The 25,598-nt window shown below is 43.4% G+C and overlaps 1 protein-coding gene across 1 annotated transcript in view; it reads right to left on the reverse strand.

Moving 5' to 3' along the window:
* The window catches only part of PRPH2 (peripherin 2), a 139,851-nt gene that overhangs the window by 80,484 nt on the left and 33,769 nt on the right, over nucleotides 1–25,598 (reverse strand). The window contains exon 2 of the mRNA XM_069233966.1: nucleotides 107–353. Coding sequence (XP_069090067.1) covers nucleotides 107–353 — 247 coding nt within the window. The remainder of the gene's footprint in view (nucleotides 1–106; nucleotides 354–25,598) is intronic.

Raw genomic sequence — 25,598 nt, forward strand, 5'->3', positions numbered from 1 at the left:
CACTTTAATTGCCAGTACGTCAGGGGCTAGCCTTGAGTCACGTACAGTGGAGGCTCCAATGCCATTTTGATTGCTGCCTGGTGCAGTTGCATACGTAAAGACTCACCTCAAGGATCCAGATGAACAAGACAAGGACTCCCACTGAGCTCATCATGCTGGTGTAGTAGTGCAGCAGCGCCTCCCTGCAGCCCCGGTTCCACAGGTTCAGCTCCTCGGTCTGGTATTCATAACTGTAGTGAGCAGAGTTGTTCGTTAGCTGGTGCTGGATGCACGGCCTGGGCGAGCTTGGGTTGCAGCAGCTGAAGGGGACTCCGTCGAGAAGATACTTGCCATCCACATTGCTCTTGATACGACTGTTGGTGGGAAGAAGAGGGCGTTAACGCGCAGGTGGAAAAATGTAATAAAATGTATTGACAAGAAGCAATATCCGGTTTCCACTTTTTTAAATGAAATTGCCTTAGGGATTGTAGCCAGAAGCCCACCACAAAGTCGTAACATTTATTTTAGTATTGAACTGATTTGTTTCAAACCATACACTATTCTAATCAGATGTTTAAAGCACACACGAATTAAAGCATGACATATTTATACAGTTAATAAACTATAAAGCAATTTTACATATTACATCAATGTGATTTATAATTTTAAAACTCTACAAAACACAAAAGAAACTTTAACTTCCTTTCTCACACAAGAAACTCTTTTCTAATAGTATATTAATGGCACGTCCTCCAAAAATGGCCAACTGAACACAAAGGGCACGAGTCTCAAAATTATGTCCATGTGTAAGTATGAAAAACGTTTGTATATTCCACAGTGTCAGAATTCCGCACACATATGAGGTCGGAAACGTGCGAGTGCAAATTGCTTTCTCTTTTTGAGAATATGACCCAGTATGATTTCCTGTGTTTAAGAGTGACTGCATGCAGTCGCACTCCTTTGTATATCTTTTGTTAGTATCAGCTCCATAACACTCCTTACATAGTACTTCAGTGAATTGTTATATTTTACTTTTAGTCAAACTTTCTTTATTGAATTTTCAAGTGTAAACATTGGCAGTGGTAGCAGTATACTTAAATTGATTTCAGCATTGTGGTTCTAGTGCTAAAAGATTACACAGTTTACATATTACACTGAGTCGTCCAATGACACAGAGCAATCCTGTGACTTTGTGTCCTATAGCTTAGTCGATTTTTGCACTGCCTTATCTCACCTCCTTTAGAATTGTAGAAAACAATTTAAAAAAAGGAGAAAATAAAGAGAAAGATGAAACTAAAACCATGAGTGATATATAATCAGAACCAAATATATATATTGCAAGTGTAATCCTATGGACTATGGTCCCCTCCTTCAACCTGAGGTTCCCTCCCCTCCCTGACGTGCCAATGAGGTTATATCTGAAAGAGTGCCTGAGTATGTGTTGGGCATGCACTGAGTGGGAGGTCTGTGGATAGAAAGGACACTAGAGGACCCCAAGTGTATTCAATGTTTTTGAAGTTGTCCCTGAGTATATCTTCCAAGCCTTCCATAGTTAGGGCCTGCCAAAGCCTGGCGTGCCACTGAGGGAGTTGTTGGCTTTTTCCATACTGCTGCTAGTGTCAGTTTTGTGGCACCTAAGCATAACCATAGGATTGAGCGGTCAATGGAGGCTTGACATTTGAGAGTCTTGCCGTGAAGTCCCAGTAGGCGAATCCTATTGTGGCTGGTATGGGATACCCCAATAGCTCTTTAATTTGCTGCAGGATTTCAGACCAGTATGGGCGAATCATGGGGCAGTCCCACCAAATGTGGCGGAAATCACACAGCAAACTGCATCCCCTCCAACAAGCATCTGTGGTATTGGAAAATATTCTTTTGAGTTTTGTGGGGTAGAGGTACCAATCAAACAGGATTTTGTAATGGGCCTCCCTCATCCCCATAGTGTGGTTAAACCCAGGTATGTCCTGCCATAGACGTTGCCGTTGTTCGTTTTAAATTGTCTCCCCCAATTGGGAGGACCAGAATTCCATATGCCGAGGTTGGGTGTTGGGAGTAGTGCCCATCAGAAAAACATATAGAAATTTGATTACCCCTTTCACTTCCCTTGTGTCCCTGACCAACTTTTCAACTTGGGAGATGTCCCTTGTGGCTGCTTCCCTAATCTCTGGTTGGAGGACCCAATGCCGTAGTTGTGTGTAGTGGTATCTCTCTGAAGAGGGAAGCCCAAAGTTCCATTGATAGTTTTCAAAGGTGAGAATGCCCCACCCATGAAATAGATCTGATATCATGAGACAACCTCCTGTTCTCCATCGATCAAAGGGTCCCTGGGAGAGTGCCTGGGGAAAGGCAGGGTTAACATGGATTGGTGTAAATGGAGAGGGGAACTTAGCCCAGGCCCTGTTTGATTTACTCCATCCTAGAATCAAGGGTCGTTTTTGTGGGTGTGCCTAAATATGCGTTAGGAGGTTGGTCCGCTTTAGGCTTCCACAAAGGTCCCACATGCAACAGTCTGTTATGGTACGATCCTTATGGGGCCAATGTTTGTCTGACTCTCGGAGGGATCATTCTGATTACTCTCAATTGTGCCGCTTTGTAATATAGTAGAATGTCTGTAAGAGTGAGTCCTCCTTCAGCTCTAGGTAGTCAGAGCACTTTATATGGAAGTCTGGCTCTGAGATATTGCCAAATAAATGTAATCAAAAGTGATTCAAGTTTTGAGAAAAGATCTCTCTCTACTGAGATCGGGAGACTCTGAAATAGATATAAGAATTGAGTTAATACCATCATCTGGATGCCGTGCATATGTCCGAGCCATGATAGGTATAATGGTGCCAATTGTGTAAGATCTTTCTTAAGTTGCCGGAGCAATGGGGGGTAGTTAGCCTTATATACGTCTGAACTTTGAGGAGTAATTTTAATGCCAGGTAGGTAATTTCTTTTTATACCCATTGAAATGGAGTGTTAAAGCCCATTTCTTTAATCTCGGTGGAAGGGAGGGTTAAGTTGAGGAGATATGACCCGATACCCTGCCACTTACTCGAATCTAGCTAGCTCTCACTGCAGGGTAAAAAGTGAGGTTGCTGGTGACATTAGTGATAATAAAACATCATCAGCAAATCAGTATATCTTGTGGCTAAGGAATCCAAAGGGTATACTCTTTATCTCCTGCTCCTATTGCACCTTTGCTGCCCAAGGCTCCATAATAAGAAGGAACAGGAGAGGGAGAGGGCGGACACCCCTGGCATGGACTCCTCTCTTTTTTTGAGCTTACTCCATTTACCAAGACATGGGAAGTAGGAGTGGTGTAGTTGGCCTGTACCAAAGTGTCTCATGGTCTGGAAGAGGAAGGTCCAGTCTACATGGTTGAACGCTTTTTCAGCGTCTAGTGTTGCCAACACTGCAGGGAAGTGTTTTTAGTGGCCATTTCCACTAAATGGATTACCCTTTGTAGGGAGTCATGGGTTTGCCTCCTCCTGATAAACCCAGAGTGATTCAGGTGGATCAATTTTGGCAAAACTTCCTCTAGTCGAGTAGCGGGTATGTAATTTGGCATCTTAATTGTGAAGGGTGATGGGTCTGTAAGAGGGGCAATAGGGGAGAACCGATATTAAGGCTTCACTCACTGGATGTCTGACTCCACATCCAGAAGCGATATGGTTGAACAGTTTAGTTAAGTGTGTTGCCAGGTCTGAGCTGAAAGTTTTGTAAAATTTGGCCGTGAAGCCATCTGGCCTGGGTGATTTATGTAGTTTGAGGGAGGCTATAGCTGTTTGCACATCATCTTCCTCAATGAAGCCACTTAGAGCTTCATTTTGGTCCTCGTGATTTGTGGGAGAGTAATGTCTTGGAGATATTATAATTGGTTCATTATCTCCAGGGTGTCGGCTGTACAAAGGCATTTGTAAAAGTCCCTGAATGCATTCACTTTTTCTAGTTCTGTCTTTGCTATTTCTCCATTTTCTATGTTTATATGACTTACAAATAATTTTTCCTGTTTTACTCGTAACTGATGTGCTAGCCTTGTTCCCAACTCATTTCCTTGTGAGTATGTCCCATGTTTGAGTCGGAGCATGGTGAACTCTGCTCTTTTTGTATAGATTGCGTTAAATTTCTCTGTGACAGCTGTGACCTTCAGCTGTGCTCGTAGAGAAGGGGATTCTTTTTAGGCCTGTTCAGCTAACATTAGGTCCCTCTCCATAGTCAATTGTTCTTGGGTTTTTTGCTTAAATAGGGTGGACATTAGTGATATGCACCTCCCTCTAATAATTGCCTTAAAGGCATCCCAATTGATAGTGAAGTTGGTTTCTTGGGGATCATTCAGATTGAAGAAGTCTCTGATGGTTTTACACAGTCCGTCTCTAAATAAACAAACTCATGTTAACAGACTGGGAATGACCCATCTGAAATATTTAGAATTGGAGAGGGACCACCCCAGGGTTAATGTTACTATGGCATGGTCAGAGAGGGCTATAGGGTGGATTTCTGCTGTCAATATGGAGCGTGTAAGAGATTGGCTGATAAAGATATAGTCCAGCCTAGAATAAATTCTGTGAGAATGAGGCTTGTATTTTCTCTTCTGGAGTGGTTTTCGTGATCTTCACATTTCAAGAGAGTAGTTTGCAGATGTTCCTGAATTTAAAGGGTAGGTTCCTCCATTTTCCCCAGATGTTGTTCTAGGGAGTGGCATTTTGTTTTTAAGTCCAGCGTACGCACCCCCTCTGAGTCAACGTCCTGTTGTAGCATTGTGAGTCTGGATGTGAGATCGGATTGAAAAGTGTCTAGAGAGTTGGCCATATCAGACTTCAATTCCTCCTGAAGTTCTTTCTTGAATTCCTGGAGTAAAAGTAGCTGGACATCCTGTTGTGCTGTTTTTATTTAGGCGGCATGTAGGTTACCAACCAGGATTCATAGACTTAATGCCAGGGAAAACAAAGCGTGAGGTGCTAATGTGTGGGGCACAGTATGTTGGCAAGGAGTTGCTTATAGCAGCTTTGTCTTCACTTTGGTGGGCTATCGTCGTGTAGTAGGGTATCTGTGGTAGAATGTTGGGCCCGTATTTATACTTTTTGACGCTAAACTGCCCTAACGCAGTTTAGCGTCAAAAATTTTTGCGCCGGCTAACGCCATTCTGAAGCGCCATGCGGGCGCCGTATTTATTGAATGGCGTTAGCCGGCGCTAGCAGACCGGCGCTGCCTGGTGTGCGTGGAAAAAAACCACGTACACCAGGCAGCGCCGGCGTAGGGAAAAATGGCGTTAGGGCGTCTTAAAAATGGTGCAAGTCAGGTTGACGCAAAAAAATCGCCTCCACCCGATTTGCGCCATTTTTAACGACGCCCAGACGCCATTTACATGACTCCTGTCTTAGTAAAGACAGGAGTCATGCCCCCTTGCCCAATGGCCATGCCCAGGGGACTTATGTCCCCTGGGCATGGTCATTGGGCATTGTGGCATGTAGGGGGGCACAAATCAGGCCCCCCTATGCCAAAAAAAAAATATAAAAAAAAAAATATATATACTTACCTGAACTTACCTGAATGTCCCTGGGGTGGGTTCCTCCATCCTTGGGTGTCCTCCTGGGGTGGGCAAGGGTGGCAGGGGGGTCCCTGGGGGCATGGGAGGGCAGCTGTGGGCTCATTTTGAGCCCACAGGTCCCTTAACGCCTGCCCTGACCCAGGCGTTAAAAAGAGGCGCAAATGCGGGGTTTTTTGCCCCGCCCACTCCCGGGCGTGATTTTTGCCCGGGAGTATAAATACGACGCATTTGCGTCGCTGTCATTTTTTTGGACGGGAACGCCTACCTTGCATCTCATTAACGCAAGGAAGGCGTTCACGCAAAAAAATGACGCTCTTTACTCATGCTTTGGCGCTAGACGCGTCTAACGCCAAAGTATAAATATGGTGTTAGTTTTGCGCCGAATTTGCGTAAAAAAAACGACGCAAATTTGGCGCAAACGGAGTATAAATATGCCCCTTGGTGTCTGCAACTTTGAGAATCTTTGTGGCCTGTTATTTTATTGGGCAGGGTGAGTTCTCCTCAGGTGTCAGCACTCTCGTCGTTTGGAGTGTTTTCCAACTTGAGTAGACTGGTGTTTCTCAGAATCCCCAGGTAACAAGGAGAGGGTGCTACTTTTATGAGTGCCTGTGTGGAAGTGGCAAATTAGGCTCAGAGGAAGGACACAGTCTAGGGAGCCTGAAGAATTTTATAGATGTGAGGAGTATTGGCCCATCTCTTCACTTTGCATGGGAGCTCCTCTCATGGAGTCTGGCGGGCCTCCAAGGCTGCCCGGTACAGGTGGTGGAGTATTTCAGGCCTTTTTCCCCGATCGGAGCACACTTGCAGCCGACATCTTAAGCTCTTAAGGACAAGCCTAGGTGGTCGAGTTTCTAAAGAGAGACAAAAGGGGAGAAAAGCACCATGCAGCGCCCCCCCAGGTAATGTCACTTTGTTGAGGATGCCGGGGTGAGGGAAAACATGTTGCACAAATCCGTCTGGAGCGCCGCGCTCTCACTAACCGGCCTTTCCATTGAGTGGGTAGTGGCGGGCGCGACCCCCCGTTGCTGGAGCTGAGGGCTGCCTGTGATTCCAGCCGCTAAAGTGTTGCGGCTACCACCTCTGGAACATAACTCCTTTCTGTGCTTCAAGGGTATTCCACTGGGCCTGCCACTCCGGTATCTTTGTTAAATGCGGAGGAGCTCAGTGGATTAGTTTCACTCGGCTATGATGGCTGGCCACGCCCCTATTTTTCCTTTGATTTAGTTCATGGACCAAGTCTCATCCAAAACTGAAGTTAACACTCATTCCTGCTTCTACAGAGAAATGGTCATTTGATTTTGCATATGAGCCTTCTAAGACTACAGAGGTATTCTCATGACAATTCATTGAAATATTGTGACGTACTTTCCAAACAGAACACGTATTTAGTACTACCTACTGAAACAGTAATACAAATAAAGAGCACGTGAAAATGAATAAGCAAAGACAGTATTAATAACCTTTGATAATGTTTAGTGAAAGTATACATTCATTAGATACAATAATCAAGCCTTGAAAAGTTTTGGATGGAGTGAAACACTTAGGCTGAATGCACTGTCTCACATCCTGTCTAAATTAAGAAAATAAAGCTTATATAGGCAGAAATAGTGCAGTTAGAGACAGTGCCCTTTTCCCATCCATGTTGGAGTGCGAACACACGTTATTCGCTGCTTGATGATGCTTACATCCAAATCCACACCAAATGGTTGTGAACCAATCAACATAGTAATTGTTGCCTTTCAATACAGAGTTGAGCTGGATCCTTTTGGTAAACATACATAATGTTCAGATATTGTTGTTCTCCTCAAAATGAATGATTTTCGAAAGATATCTATTAAGGAGAGTAAATATTCTCAGATTCTGACAATTTTCTCTCATCAAGAGTTTTATCAACTGAGAACGATCCTACTCTATGCAGAGTGGCATCTTGCTCTCTTTCATGTTTTAAGCCAGGTATGAAACAAATCAAAATGAAAAAGAACTAACAATCAGACAATAGCTCCTAAACCAGTTTACTAACTACATACAGTCTACTACTAAATATATGTTTACCCTACTCTCAAATACAGGTCTGATCATAATAACCTTGTGTCTATTGTTATATGTGGAAACACTGTAAAACAGTACAATTTACCAACATTAGCCCTACATCCAGCCTAATTACATTTATAGGGGTGTTTGGTGGTAGCCCATACAATAATCTCCACGTGTTTTCCTCTGTTACCTGTATTAAATTATTACAACCACTACACGGAATATAAGCTTCAGGTGCTGTGGTATCAATTTACCAATGAGGTTTTAATCAACAGCCTCAAGGAGAGTCCTTCATATTTCAGGGATTTCATTGTATCAAGCCCTGTTTTCTAGGGCTTTTACCTGGGACATTTTAAAATCATCAATTTCCAAATTGTATATTTAAATAGTTTGCAACTTCCAAATTCACGCCTCTGATACAACAATTCATGGCTCTAACAGTGTGGCCACAAGGCTTAATTATTTGAAACCCTACCTGGACCAATGGAAAACATTAAAATATGTTACTAATTTTTATTAGAGACTTTGATCATTCTAGCAAGTAAGTCGGACATGCAGTTGTCTAGATAAATCTTCCGACAGTATTCAGGAAATTTACACCCACCTTCTGATACATTTTTGAAACATGGAATGTGGGAACCAAGCCTAGGAAACAATGTGAGACAGCTTCTGCCAAAACAGGACACCTTTGGTCCTAATTAAACTTAAGTATTCCATACTTCACATCACTACTGAACAACATGTGCTCCTTGTTCACACACGCAAACACTCAAACAATTCACAACAGCCATGTACAGCAAATACCAACAAACTCATCAACATCCTACCTAGCCTATCACAAAGCAAAAACACAGATCAAAAAACTGCACTTTATGCTGATCAGCAGTCACATTTCAGTCCACCATCCTGGTGACGTACCAGATACCACCACACACAACCTCAATGACATCCTGCTCAGAACAAATGGCTCTCTTCCATCTCCACCAATATCCTTAAAATGAAAGGTTCAACAAAATTACAGCAGCCAGCACTTTGTTCGGCAGAACATACGTTATTGTTGCCAACTGGTCACAATGACCCTGCAGTTTCAGCAACCATCATCTTCTTGCTCCTTAAAACTCCATTCCTGCCACACCCTCTCTCAGCAAACACAGACCATCACCTTATCTACCATGCACCAGCATCCAACCTACACTTCAGCTCAGTAATGCCCAAAACCATCACCATAGTCTTGTCTGGCTATGTAAACAATATCTTTAGGCAACAGCAACCTCCCAGATAATTAAGCCATGAAGAAAGCTTGTCAATATGTCTCACTTTAACGAGACATCAAAAGCAACATCCTGGCTCTCATCCACTGCTGCACAACCAATCTCACCCGGCATGCCCCTGAAAAACATAGACTCAACCGACCACTCTGTCATCACCTTTTGTCTCCTCCAATTTTGACATGCCCACTGTGAACAGCTGAAGTAATCCTAGTAACATGTCCAGTTAATTCACAATCTTCTCCATTGATATTGTACACAGTAATCTGAACTTCCTAACAGATTCTTAAGCCTCTGACACCACATCATCCTCCTAACCTCTGTCCTATACTGTTTCCCCCAACTAAAGGTAAACATCGACACTCCTTTAATGTCTCATTCTATGTACGTTAAGATATCTGCACTCTGGTATACCTGGGAGCTTGATTACTCTAGGCAAGTCATCAGACCACAGAAGTAGTGCGAAATTTATGCCTAGATTTAAGAGGCCAAGCACCTCCTTGCGCCACATTAGCATCATTTTTTTAATGCTAATGTGGTCCAGCGAGGCCAAAATCGCAGCATCAGATTTACCAAGTGGCGCAATGCATGCATTGTGCCACTCTGAAACCCCTTGTTCCACATTATGACTGTGCCAGGAATAATGTATGCAAGGGGGGTGTTCCCCAGTTAGGGGGAGGGGGGGTGAAAAAATGGCCCCAAGAAATCTAAAAGATTTATTTGCGCCATTTTTTGCTGCAATTTTAACGCCTGCTCAGAGCAGGCGTTAGATGGGGGCACACCATTATTTATAAAGGGCCCCAATGTACTGTTCAGGGTTAGCGCCAAAATGTTGATGCTATTGCCCTCTACCCTACGTCATGATGCGCCATATTTTGAATACAGCACACACATGGTGGTGGTAGGGGGCGCTAAGGGTGCAAGAAAAGTGGCGCTGCACTGGGTGCAATGCCACTTTTCTTACATCTGCCCCTTAGTTGCTAATGCAAAAACCGAAAAAACAGACCCAATATAAATTGCCCTGAGATTAATCTTCCTAGATTAATCCTGAAATTGGCCCAACGATAAATGTGGAATTCCAAAGGTGAAATCGTATTCTAACACATGCACACCCCCTTAGACTCAACTGACATCAGAACAAATGATCAATTGACGTCTAGCTCATGATTTCTTCAAAAGAAGTGACATCACACAGTCTTTGATATTCATAATATAATAGAAAGTGGCTAAAAATCCTACAGTGTGTAACTATAAAATCGTACAGAATCATATAAAAGTAAGGTATAAGAGTCAGAAGAAGAATCATTGGGGTAAAAAATGGAACTCCAGGTGTCCCCCTCAAAAACGTTCTTGCCATTTGCTACTGTTCCGCCAAAGGAAATTATTTTTTGTCTCTCGAAGGTTCATTATCTGTTTTCTTTGCTTGTGAGAGAATGGTACATAAAACTTCCTTGAGTGCTAGAGACTTAAAAGATGGCTGTATGAAAGCTGTCGATATCAGGATCAACTGAGTTCCAATTTCAATCCATGTACTTTCTATTTCCACTAATAGGCCCCTGAAGCCCAGGAGGCATATTTTTGTTGTGGCGACCCCTCCATGGCACCTAAGTTATTGATTTGATATTATTGTTTGGTATAGCTCAAACTTAAGCACCTTTAAAGCTGAACCCTGTTACAATTACTAAGGCATAAAAAAAGAAAAGAGAAAAACATTATTTGGTAGAGTCAATCAATTGATTAACCTAGATGAGTTAGATGCGTTTTGATAACGTTTCAGAACAAGGCCTATCTTACACAAATTGAATTAGCAGTGGAATGAGCCCAGTTGTGAAGACACTGAATATCAAAGGTCTGTAGTTCAGAGGAGCATGGGACTGTTGGTAGATGGTACTTTCACACCTGAGAAAACAGATTAAGTAACAGGCTAAAGTACTTCACTCCTTGACTTTGAAGGATAATGCCCCGACTGACCATAGATAAGACCTGAAATGCAATTCAGGATTCTGATGTTATCCAAAGTACGTGTGACCTAAAGGTGAAGCTAGGAATGCAGAAAATCAGGAACAAATGCCCAAACAATCGAAAGATGATCAAGTAAACCTGCAAAACATCTCAGCTCAAAAGCGAGCAGGACAAATGAGCTTAACAGCAAGTGTGCAATTACTCAAAATAGGCAACAAAGCAAACCTGTTATAGGTGATTGCTATATTAATGCTAATACCACAACATGAGAAGAATGTTCAAAATGCAATGAAATTAAATTCCATGGTGAAACAAGTCAAGTACTTGTACAATATGTCTGCCCAAGCAGGAGCTGCTACAACACACAGAGAAAATATTAAACTGTTTAAAGTTAACATATAATTCACACAAAAACAGACAGAATACCCTGAATGAGGAACAATATGCACATATGCTTCAAGTCATAATGTGCTCCATAAGCAAAATCGTTTGCACAAATGCCATTCTGTGACTCGGTTTATCGGAAAGCCAAGGTACGACATCATATCGAGAAAAGGCACACTCTTCAAAAGAAAGGTTGTTCCTTTCAAACCGATATATTTAGATACGAGTGAGATTCTTTTTGGAGACGCTTATCCCGGATTTCTAAAAATGTTGATTTTTATTGAGAAGGGAAACAATTGATAAGACAGGGATCTTCAGCCAGTTTTCATTTATTGGTCTGTGACTTTCAATCACATTTTTCTTCCACCCACTCCAGCATGCATCAAGGGGAAATGTCAGCCCACATAGCCATTTGCTGACTTCACTATGAGTTATGGCACGCTGCCCTTTCAAAAGGAGCACATCCACACACAAAGTAGTTCGCGTCTGTGTCAGGGAGTACTATGGTAATTTGTACTTTTTTTTGGCGCAAAAAAACATTTTTGTTTTAGTTAACGTTTTTTTTTTTTTTTAGATTTGATCATGGTCTGGCAGCATCCGATCAATAAAGTTTGATAAAAACCATTACAAAACAAAACAAGAACTGCCAAAACTCTGGCGGACAACACTTTGTAAGAGCCTGTACCACCCAAATAGCATGGGCATCAGCGTCGACAGTAACTGCGCTTCCAATTAAATTATGGGCGCCTGTTGTTTATGATACCTTTTTCGTGTTTCAGCTTTCATACAAGTTAACTGTTTTTGCGATTGGCAACAAGAATAGCAACCCTCAGACAAGTTTTTTTTTTTAATACTTTACCACCCAGAACCTGCCTGTATTTAATCATTGTGATATTAGGAGGGGTGTAATACACCCGGCCCTGATTTAAAAAGCAGAATTTTACCATGGGTCAACCATGCATTGATATGTGCCACACAACTATCGTTAGAAATACTTGCCTCAAGCTGCCCTCGGTGCAAAACGTCTGTGCTACCAGAACCAGTGGTGTAAGCAGACAATGAATAAGCAACTATGAAAAGTAAACACGATTGCTGATTCGTTATTTTCTTAACCAGTCGCAAAGGAGTTCTATAGACCAACCCGCTAGTCCCTTCTTGTGTAGTGTATATAATCATTTGCCACCGACGGCACAAGCGCCATTAAATCAAACTAAACATTAAGCAACTCTTGTGCTTATGTTTTCTAAACAAGAAACCAGATTTGAAATCCCACTGTTGTGAACTATTATTTACATTGTCTGACCATACTTAAGGTATGTGTAGTTTACATTTACAAATGTGATTTCCACTTTTATAGCATGTGAATTTCATGCTTTATACTTATGAGCAAATCATTTATTTACAGATGATTTAAGTATTTTGGGCACACATTGTCCTATTGTGAATCACTTACTTAGTTTTATAGTGAAAATATTATGTTTACCTTTAAAATGGTGCTTGTGGTGGTGTGCATTGGTGGGGGGCTGTCCGTTGAAATGAGCTGCTGCTAGTGTGTTTTATAATCCTCTTCCTTTTCTTTAACATCAGCATATTTGCAGGAAGGCAGGTTTTCACTCGTGGTGAGATGTAATATTGTCTGAAAAGAAGAAAGGGGCCACCCTTTGTGGGTCAGTACAGACGACTGATGCTTCAAGATGCAAAATGTTTGGTGGTTGGCTGCCGTCAGTTTCAACGGCCATTTCCCAAACGTTTAGCTTTTTCGTTTTTCAGAACTAAAGTCCCATAGGGGGAGATTGCATCTGGGGAAAAAACTAATGGCCTCCCCTACCCCCAAGCCCACCTTGTATCTTTCTCCCACAGTGTGTGGGGAGATGGTTGTTGTTTTTAAACCTGTCCCTCTGTGCCAGGCTATTTCTGGAGGCGACAGACAGAAAGAAAACTATCCCACAGTGTACTCTAAATTGAGCAAGCAGTGTGACGGCTTTACTATGTCAAGTGGTCTGAGTAAGCTTTCCAATGACGGAACCAACAAGCTCTCTAAAAATGGAAAACTTATGGTCTGCGTGTCTCTAAATGACAGTTCGGCAGGCAGGGTACTCTGTTGCATTTGTGACAGAGTACCCAATCAGTCCATGAATATCCATGGACAAACTATCGAAATGTAAGTGCATATAGGGAAGTACTTTGAAGATATTTCATAAATTGAGCTAGGAATGGAAAATCTAGACGTTCTTATCTGTCAATATTTTTTTTTCAATAGTTTGTCATCCGTATTCTGCCCTACCGATATTGTGGGTTTACTATTCAGTGTGCACATGCGCCAAGCTCTAAATCAGCCCTTTGGTCAATAATTGTGTGTGAAGCCTGACTATAAGATGGCTACTCTGTCGCATTGTTCCTGTCAGAAAGAGACAGTCACACTAAAATGGTCACCACCAGTGTTATCAGCAGTGCCTAATTTGAGCTGGTGGGGAGCACTGGCACATATTTTTGAGAGCCAGCACTTATTTTCGGCATCAGTCAATTACTGTGAACAAAAGACACATGAGAAAGAAGGAACAAAGAAAGTCGGAAAAGCGTCTCAAAGGGAGAGCAGAAAGCTCCACGAGTGAGTTGAAGGGACAGAAAGTGGTTGTAAATGGATCAAAGAGGCCCGGGGGGCGGAAGTTAGGATTATGCTGCCTCTGTGTTCTTTGCTCGCACATTGATATGCAGCAGCCACGTGTTTCTAAGGTGAGCATTGGACACCAGCAAGTTTTTATTTACAAATTAACCACTAGTTATCAGTAACAAAACATGCAATCATAGCTGGACATTTTGGTGCCAGGTCATCTCCAATTCTATATTGCGCACCCTTTCATCCGGCTCCCTTTGCCCTCTACCACTTTGTCTAACGCTCTTCTTCCCGCCACCATGTGCCTCCTTGTCCTTTTTCCTCTCTATTTCCCTCTCTTCTCTTACCTCCCAGATCCAGTGTATACCTGAAATGCACGGCACTGCCAAGGCCCAACAACTTCACGTGTACTGTGTGCATTTGTGTACCTTGCTGAGGTATGGCGCTCAAGGAGCACAAACTGAATTGCACGAGGAGTGAAACATAACTAAAGCCGAAAGAGCCTTGTTATGGATCCTAACTTGAGAAATGCTCAATGTACCAGCAGAGGGGACCTCAAAGGCAGATAAGAGAGCTGCAGATCCATGTTGGACATGTATGTTATGTTGTGCGGTGCTTCGTGGTGCACGCACATTAATAATTGATGCAACACGTTTCTTTTGGTGTTTCAGGCTCTTGACGGTTAGCATGTCCTCCGTGTTACTCAGGGTCCCAAGAGACGGCGCCCACCGTCAACGCCCCTTTTATTACAACTCACGTGACCCAGGGTCACTTGAACAATAGCAACTGGGCAGGGGTGTGTGTGTGAAACCCTCCAGTTTTTTTTATTTTAATGGTAGTGCCCGCACTTGTTGCGTAACAAGCGCAACACTACATCCCTCCCAAAATCACAAATATAAAACTTTAACAAAATGGCACAAAGTGAGACTCCCAATAGGACACGTGAATCATACTTAAAGTGAATATAGTCATGATTACATAATAGCATTCCAGATAAGTCTCTCACTACTCACACCAGGTGGTCCCTCATTCTAGTCGAGGGTGCAGGATTACCCCGCAGTTCATACCTGGAGCAGTTGGTGCGGCTTGCCAACGGCAGGGGCTCCCGTGGAACAACAACAGATCCACTAACCTGCTCAGGTGACTCACCACCTTGGTCGGATTCGGTCGGGCACCCCAGTGACCTTTCTGACTGGTCATCTTCAAACAGCTCTTCTCTACTTGGGTCTACCTGACTGAAACATTTTTCCGTATCCAAAACACGGTCAGCTGTCTGAAATCGTTTAAACCAGGAAATGTTTTGTGCAATCCTCTCTGTTCCTCGGCAGGCTATGACCAAAGATCCTTGTCGCCTGACGACAGTCCAGGGGCGTACCTCAAAAGGTAGTCGGAATTTACTTCTGGGAAAACGATCTCTTACCCGAACTTGATCACCTTCTCGTAGATCCGAATGTTTTGCCCTCCAACGGAGGCTTGCTCAGTCATTGGAGTCATTCCGCCTCAAGTATTCCCGTTTCTCATGTCCAGATGTTGGTGTCCATGATTCATGGTGGGGAATGACATCAGTAACGACACGTCCCATAGAGGGGTGGCTTAGCGCTATTCCGGTAGTGGAGTGCGGTGTTTGTCTGTAATCCTGCAGGAAAGAATATATCACCATCTCAGGTCCCTCTTTCTTGGCAGATGCTATTCTGATGACCTTGTTTAATGTCCTCATAAATCATTCTACCTCTCCATTCGCTTGAGGCCACCTACGGGTGATTTTCTTGTGCCTGATGCTGAGGGATTTTAGGTAGTCAGCAAATTCTCTGCCTTGGAAAGGAGGACCATTGTCGGTCCAGATCTCTTGGATCATACCATGGGTGGCAATAATATTTTCCAAATTCGGGATTACTTCAGTTGCAGCCAGTGATGGGACTATTTCCACTTCTGGGTATCGTGAAAAATCATCAATCAATACTAACATATGGCGGCTGTCTGGCAGGCTTCCAAAGTCAAGACTGGTGGAGACCCAGGGCTTTTGGGGTCTTTTCTCTGTTACCACAGGAACTGGTACATTCGATTCTCCTGTCACCTGGCACCAATAGCACAAGCGTACCAACGTCCCAACTTTCTCACCCATCCCCGGGAACCAGACTTTGATCCGTAGCCTGCTCTTCGTCTTTACCATGCCTTGATGTCCTGCATGGGCTAGTTGCACTGCTATACTATTCTGTGTCCCCTGAGGAGGAAACCATCAACACTGACTGTTAATTCATGTCGGACATGATGTAAACTCTCCGGAGACTATCGAGCTACTGGGGTGAGGTGATGCCAGTGGCTTGTACCACTCTTTGTAAGACTTCATCCTCTTTGGTGGCCTGCTAGATGACTTCTAATGAGATGGGCAAAGGCCGTGATCGTTCAACTATGCACTTCACATATTCTTCTATTTCTTGTGCTTCATCAGCTTCTGCTGTGGTGGCTAACCTTGGATGTCGTGAGAAGTAGTCAGCAGGGTTACTCGATCCTGAGCGATACTCTACTCTGCAGTTATATTCTTGCAGTTGCAACATCCACTTTTCTATCCTGGGTGGCGGCTTGGATGCCATGCCATTGAATAGAGGAATAAGCGGTTTGTGATCCGTCATCGACGATGAACGGGTGTCCATATACATATAAATCGAAATGCTTGCACGCCCAGTGAGTTGCGATTGCTTCTCTCTCAATTTGCGAGTACCTCTGTTCCATCTCAGTGAGAGAGCAACTCGCATAGGCTACTGGGGCCCATTCTTCGGCTTGAACTTTTTGCATCAGAACCGCACCCAGCCCTGTGGGGCTGGCATCCACTGTAATGGTGGTGTCTCTCTTGGGGTCCAAGTGGTGTCAGCTGATAGTGCGTCCTAGGTCACTTGGAACACACTCACCTGGGCTCGGCCCCACGACCATACATTGGCGGCTTTAGTCAGGTCTCGGAGGGGTTGAGTTAGGAGTGTAAGGTCTTTGATGAACCGACCACAATAATTTACCATCCCTAGGAAACTTCAGACTTCTGTCACGTTTGTAGGTGGGAGCAGTCTTGATGTCTTTCACCTTTTCGGGGTCTGGAGCTACCCCTTGTGCTGAAAAAGAATATCCAAAAAACCTTATCTTGTCTTAGAGGAACTCACACTTCTCTCTATGAAGAGTGAGTCTAGTGTCATGTATCCTCCTCATGACTGCCTTTAGTCGTGTGTAGTGCTCTGGTATGGTTCTAGCATAAATCTGTATATCGTCACTGACATTGATGGTGCCAGGGAAGTCCATTAGGAGCTCACGTATTGCGTTTTGAAACACCTCTGCGACACTGGAGATGCCAAAATTAAGTCTCCGGTAGCGGTGAACTCCTACTTGGGTCGAGAATGTGGTAATGTACCTTGAATCTTCCACTAGAACTAGTTGATGATACCCAGACCGCAGATCTAACTTTCAGAACCACCTCGCTTTACCCAGCTTTCCAATGAGGTCATCTATCGTTGGGGTGAGGTGGTGTTCTCTTTTTATCGCTGCGTTGGGTAGGCGCTTATCTACACATATTGTGACCTCTCCCGGTTGTTTCGGTTTCCTTGCTACCACAATTGGCGACACCCATGGTGTTGGACCATCTGTCTTCTAAATAATACCAGCAGCTTCAAGTTTCTCCAACTCTTGCTCCACGAGAGGTCTTAAATGGAATGCTATTCATTTGTGTCGTAGGGAGACTGGTTGCACTGACCGGTCTATGTGGAGGGTGACTTGTTTGTCTTTGAGGCATCCTTTACCTTCAAATACCCCTGGAAAGGCCTGTAGGATGTCATCCAGAGACTCTAGGTGAACTCTGAAGATAAAAGTCACGATGCCTAACGCTTCTGCGGTGTGGCATCCTAAAAGGGTGCATTGGCCTTCCTCGGCAACATACATCTGTGCCTCTATCTCATTGGACCCATAGCGGATGTGAGTCCGGAACTTCCCTTTCATGGTCAATGGTCGTATTGGTCCATATGCAAACACTAATCCATGCTGGTATCAAGGGAGGCGATAGTTGAAGGCTTTGATAAGTGGCGTTTGACATGACATTTATGGACCCCCCTTATGTCCACGATGGCAAGGATGGGACTATCTCCTACCACCACTTTGCATTTCGGTAGCTTTCCACTCTCCTGAGTGGTGGTGCTGAGGGTAAAGATGGAGTGTACAGTTTGTGTTTCCTTTTCATCGTCATCCATATCACTGTTTGGAGTGTGTGTCTCTATGGCTGAGTTCACTGTGGCTGGAGGTGCCCCTCCTCTCGAGGATATATACACACGTGCATAATGATTGGGTTTGCTGCAACTTGTGCACCTCTTTTCCTTAGCAGGACAATCTTGCATGGGGTGGAAACGACCCCCCCACAGCGACCACACGTTTTTGGAGTCTGAGTTGTTTTCCGAGGTCACAGTTTGTTTGACATGGGTATTACTGCAGTGACCTGTTCTGCTTTGATTGGGTTTTGAAGCGCTGCTTCCATGTGGGAGGATCTTGCTTTTGACAATTCTTTTGTCCTCCCATGGTTAGTATGTCCGCTAGAGACTGTCCTGACTCTTCTAAGATGTGTTCCCTGAGTTTCGAGGATGCACAGCATTGGATGACCTGCCCCCTGATTTCCTAATTTTCATTGTGGAAATTGCATCTACTAGCTAGCTCCTTGAGTCTCATGTAGCAGGCATCAATGGACTCTTCAGGGAGTTGTCGTGCTTGCTTGAAGACAAATCTCTCATAATCAGTGTTGGCCATGGGCTCAAAATGTGCCTTTAGGGCTGCATTGAGGGTGAGGTGTGTCTTCGGTTCCGCCTCAACAAGTGTTTTTATATATGCGGTGGATTTCCTTCCCTCTCAGATGCAGTATCATTGCTGTCTTCTGTTCATCTTCAATTTTCAGGGCTTCAAAAAATAGCATGACTCTCTCTACCCAGTCTTTCCAGCGGGAAGCTTGTGCTGGTGGCGCACCTTCCACTATGAATGGCTCAACTGGAGATATAGAATTCATGGTGATGTGTGACCACTCGTGATTAAATAGAAGTGACTGTAATGTAGCAGGGAGGGCTAGTCTCTGTCTATTTGTTTTATTATCTTTTCCAAGGAATACAACTATTTATTTTTTTGTATCTAATTTTTTTTTTTTTTTGAATCACTAACTTCTTTGGAAAGTGCTGTGGGCAAGCACAGCTAAGGTTTCATCGACGAAGGTGGCTGGAAACAGAGAGTCAGAAAAACGGAGTGCTGTGCCTTTAAGAGGCATTCGAAGGTGCAGGCAGGGGGCGCGGCCTGTCTAACTCACCGGGCCGAGGAACAGGATCGCTGGGTTCAGGTTTCCAAACGGAGGATGTGGGAGGAAGAGGCACACGCTGGGGCACACCTGTGGAGCAAGTCACGCGAACGGGTGGGCTCCGATCCAACGCTCATCGGGGGTGATTAGACGCAGCACAAGCACCACTCGCCTCATGTGCATGCGTGTGGCTGCCGCATCTAGGCAGCACAGGTACTTCGGGCCCTCATCGCCAATGTAATGTTGCGCGGTGCTTCATGGCGTGTGCCCATTAATAATTGATGCAACACATCTCTTTTGGTTTTTCGGGCTCTTGACGGTAGGCGTGTCCTCCGTGTTTCTCGGGGTCCCAAGAGGCCGCACCCGCCGTCAACGCTCCTTTTATCACAACAACTCACGTGATCCAGGGTCACTTAAAGGAAAGCAACTGGGCAGGGGTGTGTATGTGAAACCCTCCAGTTTTTTTTATTTTAATGGTAGTGCCTGCGCTTGTTGCGTCACAAGCGCAACACTACAATGTTCTCAGACCTATTGAAAGTCATACAGGGCCTAGGAATCCACGCCTAAGAATACATCATCAAATAACACTGTACTTTATATGATAAAAAGCTGCATACTTATTTAAAATAAAACAAATGTGTGTTCTCAGAGTCAGGCAGGACCTTCCCATTGAAAGAATGTTTCTGTTTCAGTTTCAACTACGGACAAACACATTCTGACCAGCATGTGGCAGAGAGGTGAGCTGCACTTTTGCACCACACTCTCATGGGAGACGCCAATAGCTCCTGATTCCCTAGTTGCAAAGTCGGCAGCTGTCTGATCATGCAGCAAATTACTACTAGTTAGAGGCGGTCATATTTCAGACAACTGCACATAGGGCCTGACCTGGCTGAACTTTTTGAGGCTGTGGGGTTCTAAGTAAAGCAATCACAGCTCCAATACTTCCTGCAATAAAGCACTAAATGCACCTGTGAAAAGGTTAACAGGAAACGCGCAGCACCACTCAGAAGCAGGAACATTAGTTGGACACAAAGGCACACAGCCTAGATAACTAGTAATAATAAAGACAAGCATAGGCAAATAGACAGTCGCAGACAAAAAAAACAAGAAAACAAGCAGCCAAGCCACAGGTCACTAAAACTGTTTATAGAGACAATCAAGCAAACAGAACACGCAATGGCACGGTGAGGTCTGGCATAAAGCGCTAATAATGTATGCAAACATAGATAGGCATTTAAACATGCCCACAAACTGTGCCATATCTCTGTCACTTTCTTAGCGCCTTTTGCCAACGCCTTGTTTTAATTACTTAAGCAGCCACGGTTTGTGTCATGGAGCACCACAAGCTCGGAGAATTAAAAAATAGGCGATAGAGTTAGGAGATACAGAAAGAGGCATGCTGCACAGAGACAGCATAAATAACCCGTGCTTAAATAAAGAGAGCACTGAAGACATAGTGAGCACAGAAAGGAGAAATCCATTCACTCGTGCAGTTGTGCTCGGGTGGAAAATGCGTCCTGTCCAAATGCTTTCAGTACATCTGCAGTTTCCAATGCACTTAATATTTCTTTCTATTCAGGAACTTTCAAAATCCCTCCGCACACAGGGGCATATTTATACTCTGGTTGCGCCGAATTTGCGTCGTTTTTTTCGATGCAAAACTAACGCCATATTTATACTTTGGCGCTAGACGCGTCTAGCGCCAAAGTTCCCGGAATGTGCGTCATTTTTTAGCGTGAACCCCTTCCTTGCGTTAATGATATGCAAGGGAGGCGTTCCCGTCTTAAAAAATGACTCCCAGGCCTTTACGTGGTATTTATACTCCCGGGCAAAAATGACGCCCGGGAGTGGGCGTGGCCAAAAACGGCGCATTTGCGCCGCTTTTTAACGCCTGGGTCAGGGATGGCGTTAAGGGACAAGTGGGCTCAAAATGAGCCCAGAGTGCCCTCCCCTGCCCCCAGGGACCCCCCCTGCCACCCTTGCCCACCCCAGGAGGACACCCAAGGACGGAGGGACCCATCCCATGGACATTAAGGTAAGTTCAGGTAAGTTTTTTTTTTTTTTTTTTTGTGGCATAGGGGGGCCTGATTTGTGCCCCCCTACATGCCACTATGCCCAATGACCATGCCCAAGGGACAGAAGTCCCCTGGGCTTGGCCATTGGGCAAGGGGGCATGACTCCTATCTTTACAATGATAGGAGTCATGTTGATGGGGGATGGGCGTCGAAAATAAATGGCGCAAGTCGGGTTACGATGATTTTTTCGACGTAACCTGACTTGCCCCATTTTAAGACGCCCATGCGCCATTTTCCCCCTACGCCGGCGCTGCCTGGTGTACGTGGTTTTTCTCGCGCACACCAGGCAGCGCCGGTCTGCTTGCGCCGGCTAACGCCATTCAATAAATACGGCGCCCGCATGGCGCTTCAGAATGGCGTTAGCCGGCGCTAATTTTTTTGACGCAAAACTGCGTTAGCGCAGTTTTGCGTCAAAAAGTATAAATACGGCCCACAATGTGCAACGCGTGCATCTATGCTCCACGTTAGTGTGTTCTGCACCTGTCGGTGACCAGAGCGTGACTGAGCCCTGAAGTCAGAATTTAGAAGGATTGTTACCAGAATTAAAAACAGCTTTTTAAATATTCCCTTGCCATTACTCTCAGAAGTGTACTTCTTCTTTTAAATCCTTTTCTGGCATATGAATGACAGTGGTGTAAGGAAACCCTCAGGTACCCACTGAAGGAATTGTGAGGGAACCTTGCAATACATACGCCTTTGAGCTGACAATCTAGGCCCCCCTTTCTGTATGGAAGAATGCCCCCCCTACACCCCTCAGCAACTGCGGGGGTGTCCGTTACACCCCTGATGGAGGGAATATAATAACTGCACCATCTCAACCCTATGACATGCCTCATAACTCTATCTTAGAAGTAGCCACTGCCACTCAACACCTGAAGATCCAACTCTTACCTAATGAGCTCCAGGACTAGCCCCCACAAACATGCATCACAGATATAGTAAATAATATCTACCCTGTCCTACCTTCTACCTCTAACCACAAGATAGGGGACTGTAGCTCTAGTCTCTCAGTTTGTCCTTCCAGGCACAATCTGATATAATCTGTGTCACCACATAATATCGTATATCAATTCACTATCCAAACACTCATTCTTCAATGGGGCCGACAAATAACGTATGTCAGGACCTGAGGAACCTTGCTAGCAAATGGAGGTCTCAGATACAGGCTAAACCAGCCCACTTAACTAATCACTCAGTACTAAGCAGAGAGGCCCGTGAAGACTAAAGAGATCTTTTACATAGTGCCGGTCATCGGAGAACTCAAACATAATCAACCCTGCATGTCCCTAATAATCACAAACTGTATGCACTGATATCCTATAATGGCAAAAAGCAATGCATATCAACATATCTCACTTGATTGCTCTAAACAACAGTCATGTAAAGGATGACAGTAACAGTCTCCCTGGGCAGTTCTCCGGGTGTCCCTCACTCTTTCTTTACACTTGTTACCTCCTGCAAGCCCAAAAAATCCACCATAGAAAATGAGATTTAGAATGTAAAGGAATACAACCAGATCAATGAAGGGATCTGCACAGGGCTAATCATAACTGACAGTATACAACCAACTATAAAACATGTGTATATCACATCGCCAAGTGCTATATACCATAACACTATAACCGCAACTAGGTGATCATCACACATGACATGGAGACACTTCCCACACTGGCTTAAAGCAAAGGCAACGTGCCTCCAACCACACAGTGTAACATGCTACCCATTTTGATAAGTGATTTAGAGCCCCACGAACAATTCACACGTGCCGATGCAAATGCCAGAAGACAATACAGCTTGGTAGTAGCAGCCTGAGGCCACACCCAAACACGGCTTATAATTGTTCTAAACACTACTGCTTAGCAGCAACGTAGAGCTGCGTGAAGTGCATAAAGAGTATTTAATGTCCAGTGGTTTCAGCCCAGCCTGTGTTGAAGGGCTGGGGTTGGCTGGAAACACTGGTGTCACAACACAAAATTGACTGCTGATTCCATAACTTTGCTATTTTGGAAATGTTATGGAGACTTGATTAAAGTCATGCTTACTCGTTTGAGTAATGCTGAATTTAGAATTTTCACATGAACACTGTGAAGATAACTGTTGGATGACAAAAGCCACAATCAAGGATCATTTTACCACAAGATCAAGTTTTCTTGAAAATAATTAGAAGGCTCTTCTAATCAGGGTGCGTTGCCTGATAATTATCAGACCGTATAAGTAAATCATCACCAACACAGACTTTAAATAGGTCATAATGTAATAAATATTTTGTTGGTACAACTGATCGGGGTGAAAATATTGAGGTTTGTGAATCCTTAAGCAATGTTATGCACAGCTTAACAACATCAGGTGATCCCTTTAAGGTTTGGAGTTGGAAATATATGTCTTTTCCCTAATGAGGTATCAAGTCATCCCCTATCTCCCACTGAGCTCTTAAGTAATGATCGTAAGAAAAATATTGTCCCTGAAAAGTCAGGAAATGGCTGGCACGTTGTTTGCCAGTCAGTCAATGATGGCCTGTGCAAGACGCCACTAGCCCAATGTATCTTACCGCTGTTGAAATTATTTTTCATAACTTTAGATGCTACAGTTGATGCTACTAATTGGCAAGCTGAAAACATGGCATGCAACATGAGGAATTAAAACAATAGCAGGTACTACGGTGGCTATTGGCTCCATGTTAAAGGAAATTCAGACAAGCTAATGTTATAGGAGATTCAGACAGCCTCAGAAATAAGGAACTTAAGAACTAATATAATCTAAAAAATTATCTTAGCATCCGAGAGTCTTGTCCGCATTGCTTAAGAGGTTAAGTAGTTGAAACAACCAGTTTTAAACACACAATATTGTCTAAAAGTATTGTCAGTTCTATCTTAGTTGATGTAGTAGATGAGCGAATGGGCTTCATCACTCCTTTACTTCCATCTATGGCTTCGTCATGCAAGATGTTTAGCTTACATAGTCCTGACAAAGGAAGAGTTGTAGAATAATGGAGTTTCCGTGTCAACCTCTCTGCCTCTTTTTGTCTGATACGGTGTGTGCTAAATCAGAACGTATTTAAGAATATGTTTTCTATGAACCAATGTAAGTAATACACTGATTCCAACGATCCTTCTTCTATTTAAATTGAATAACTGTACTGTTCAGAAATAGAAGAAAAATAGTAAAGTTCTAAAATCGGCCCTCAGAGAGTTTTATGAAATGAAGATGGAGCTTTTGAAGAGTCCTCTACAAATATCAACCCAAAATAATCTGAATACTAAAGTAGGAACTCTAAATAGATTACATTCTTTATGGGGAAATACACCACTTAAAAGAAAAGACAATATTGGGCCATAAAAGATTAGCTCCAGAATAGATATAACTTGGTCATATAAAGATGCAGATTCTTTAGTAATTAACACAAAGCAAAAATTGGTAAACAATTAGTGAAATTCAAGCTCATTAATTGTTCCGGATTTCTTGAGATTTAAGTCGTATAATAATGTAACAAAATATTTCATCCAATTACATTTAAAAAAAACTCTGTTAAGTATAATGGGTAAGAAGTTACTAAACTAGCAGCAATTTTGTTTTCATTAAAAAAGCTGTTCTAAATGTGGCAGCTCATTTTATTAATATAAGTTTGCATATTAGTGGGGAAGTATTGCACAATTAAAAAATTAATTCTCCAATTCGTCAGTATCACTCAAGTTTCGTTTCCCCTCAAACTAATCTTGAGTGGAATGCTGATGGACACATCCAAAGTCACCATTTAAATTTTGATGTGAATGGTGGTAGACCACTAACAAGCGATCTTTTGTATTGTGATCCACAATCCCTTAAGAAATAATCAACTAGTCAATAGTAGGAAAACCTGGACAATTTTGGGATTCATCATTGCTTTTTGCACAATAATTTATTTTTTGATTTTCCATAATTTTTATGACACCCAGGGGCCATGCCTTTATTATCTTTAAACATTAATAGTTATAACAGTTTTATAAAACAAACTGGTGTGTATAATATTTGCATAGATGTCAAACAATATTGTTACAAGAGACCTGATGCCGGGAGAGGCTTTAGCACACACAGAGCATTGATTTTTACTCAGAGATTATGTGATGTAGGGCTGATTAATGTAACAATGACTTGTTTTTGGCACCTTCTTTAAATTTTAAAATAGGCTGCAGTCCTTTGATTCCAATTGTGTTAGTTAACTTCTATATATTTTTGCCTCCCTGTGCAGAAGCTCCAATATAATGTATTTGTGACAACCCGTAGGGGGTTTCCTTACTACCTGTTGATGTTGGGCAGAGATTGTAGGGCCAGATGTATCAAAACTGTTTGCAATCGCAAAAATGCTTTTTGGTATTAACAAGTCCAATTTGTGATTCTGGAACTTGTTACCGAATCGCAAAGTGGATTAACTACTACATACTGATTCGCTATTAGGAAGGGGCGCGTCAAG

The sequence above is a fragment of the Pleurodeles waltl genome, chromosome 5, assembly GCF_031143425.1.
Source record: "Pleurodeles waltl isolate 20211129_DDA chromosome 5, aPleWal1.hap1.20221129, whole genome shotgun sequence".
Classification (NCBI taxonomy): domain Eukaryota; kingdom Metazoa; phylum Chordata; class Amphibia; order Caudata; family Salamandridae; genus Pleurodeles; species Pleurodeles waltl.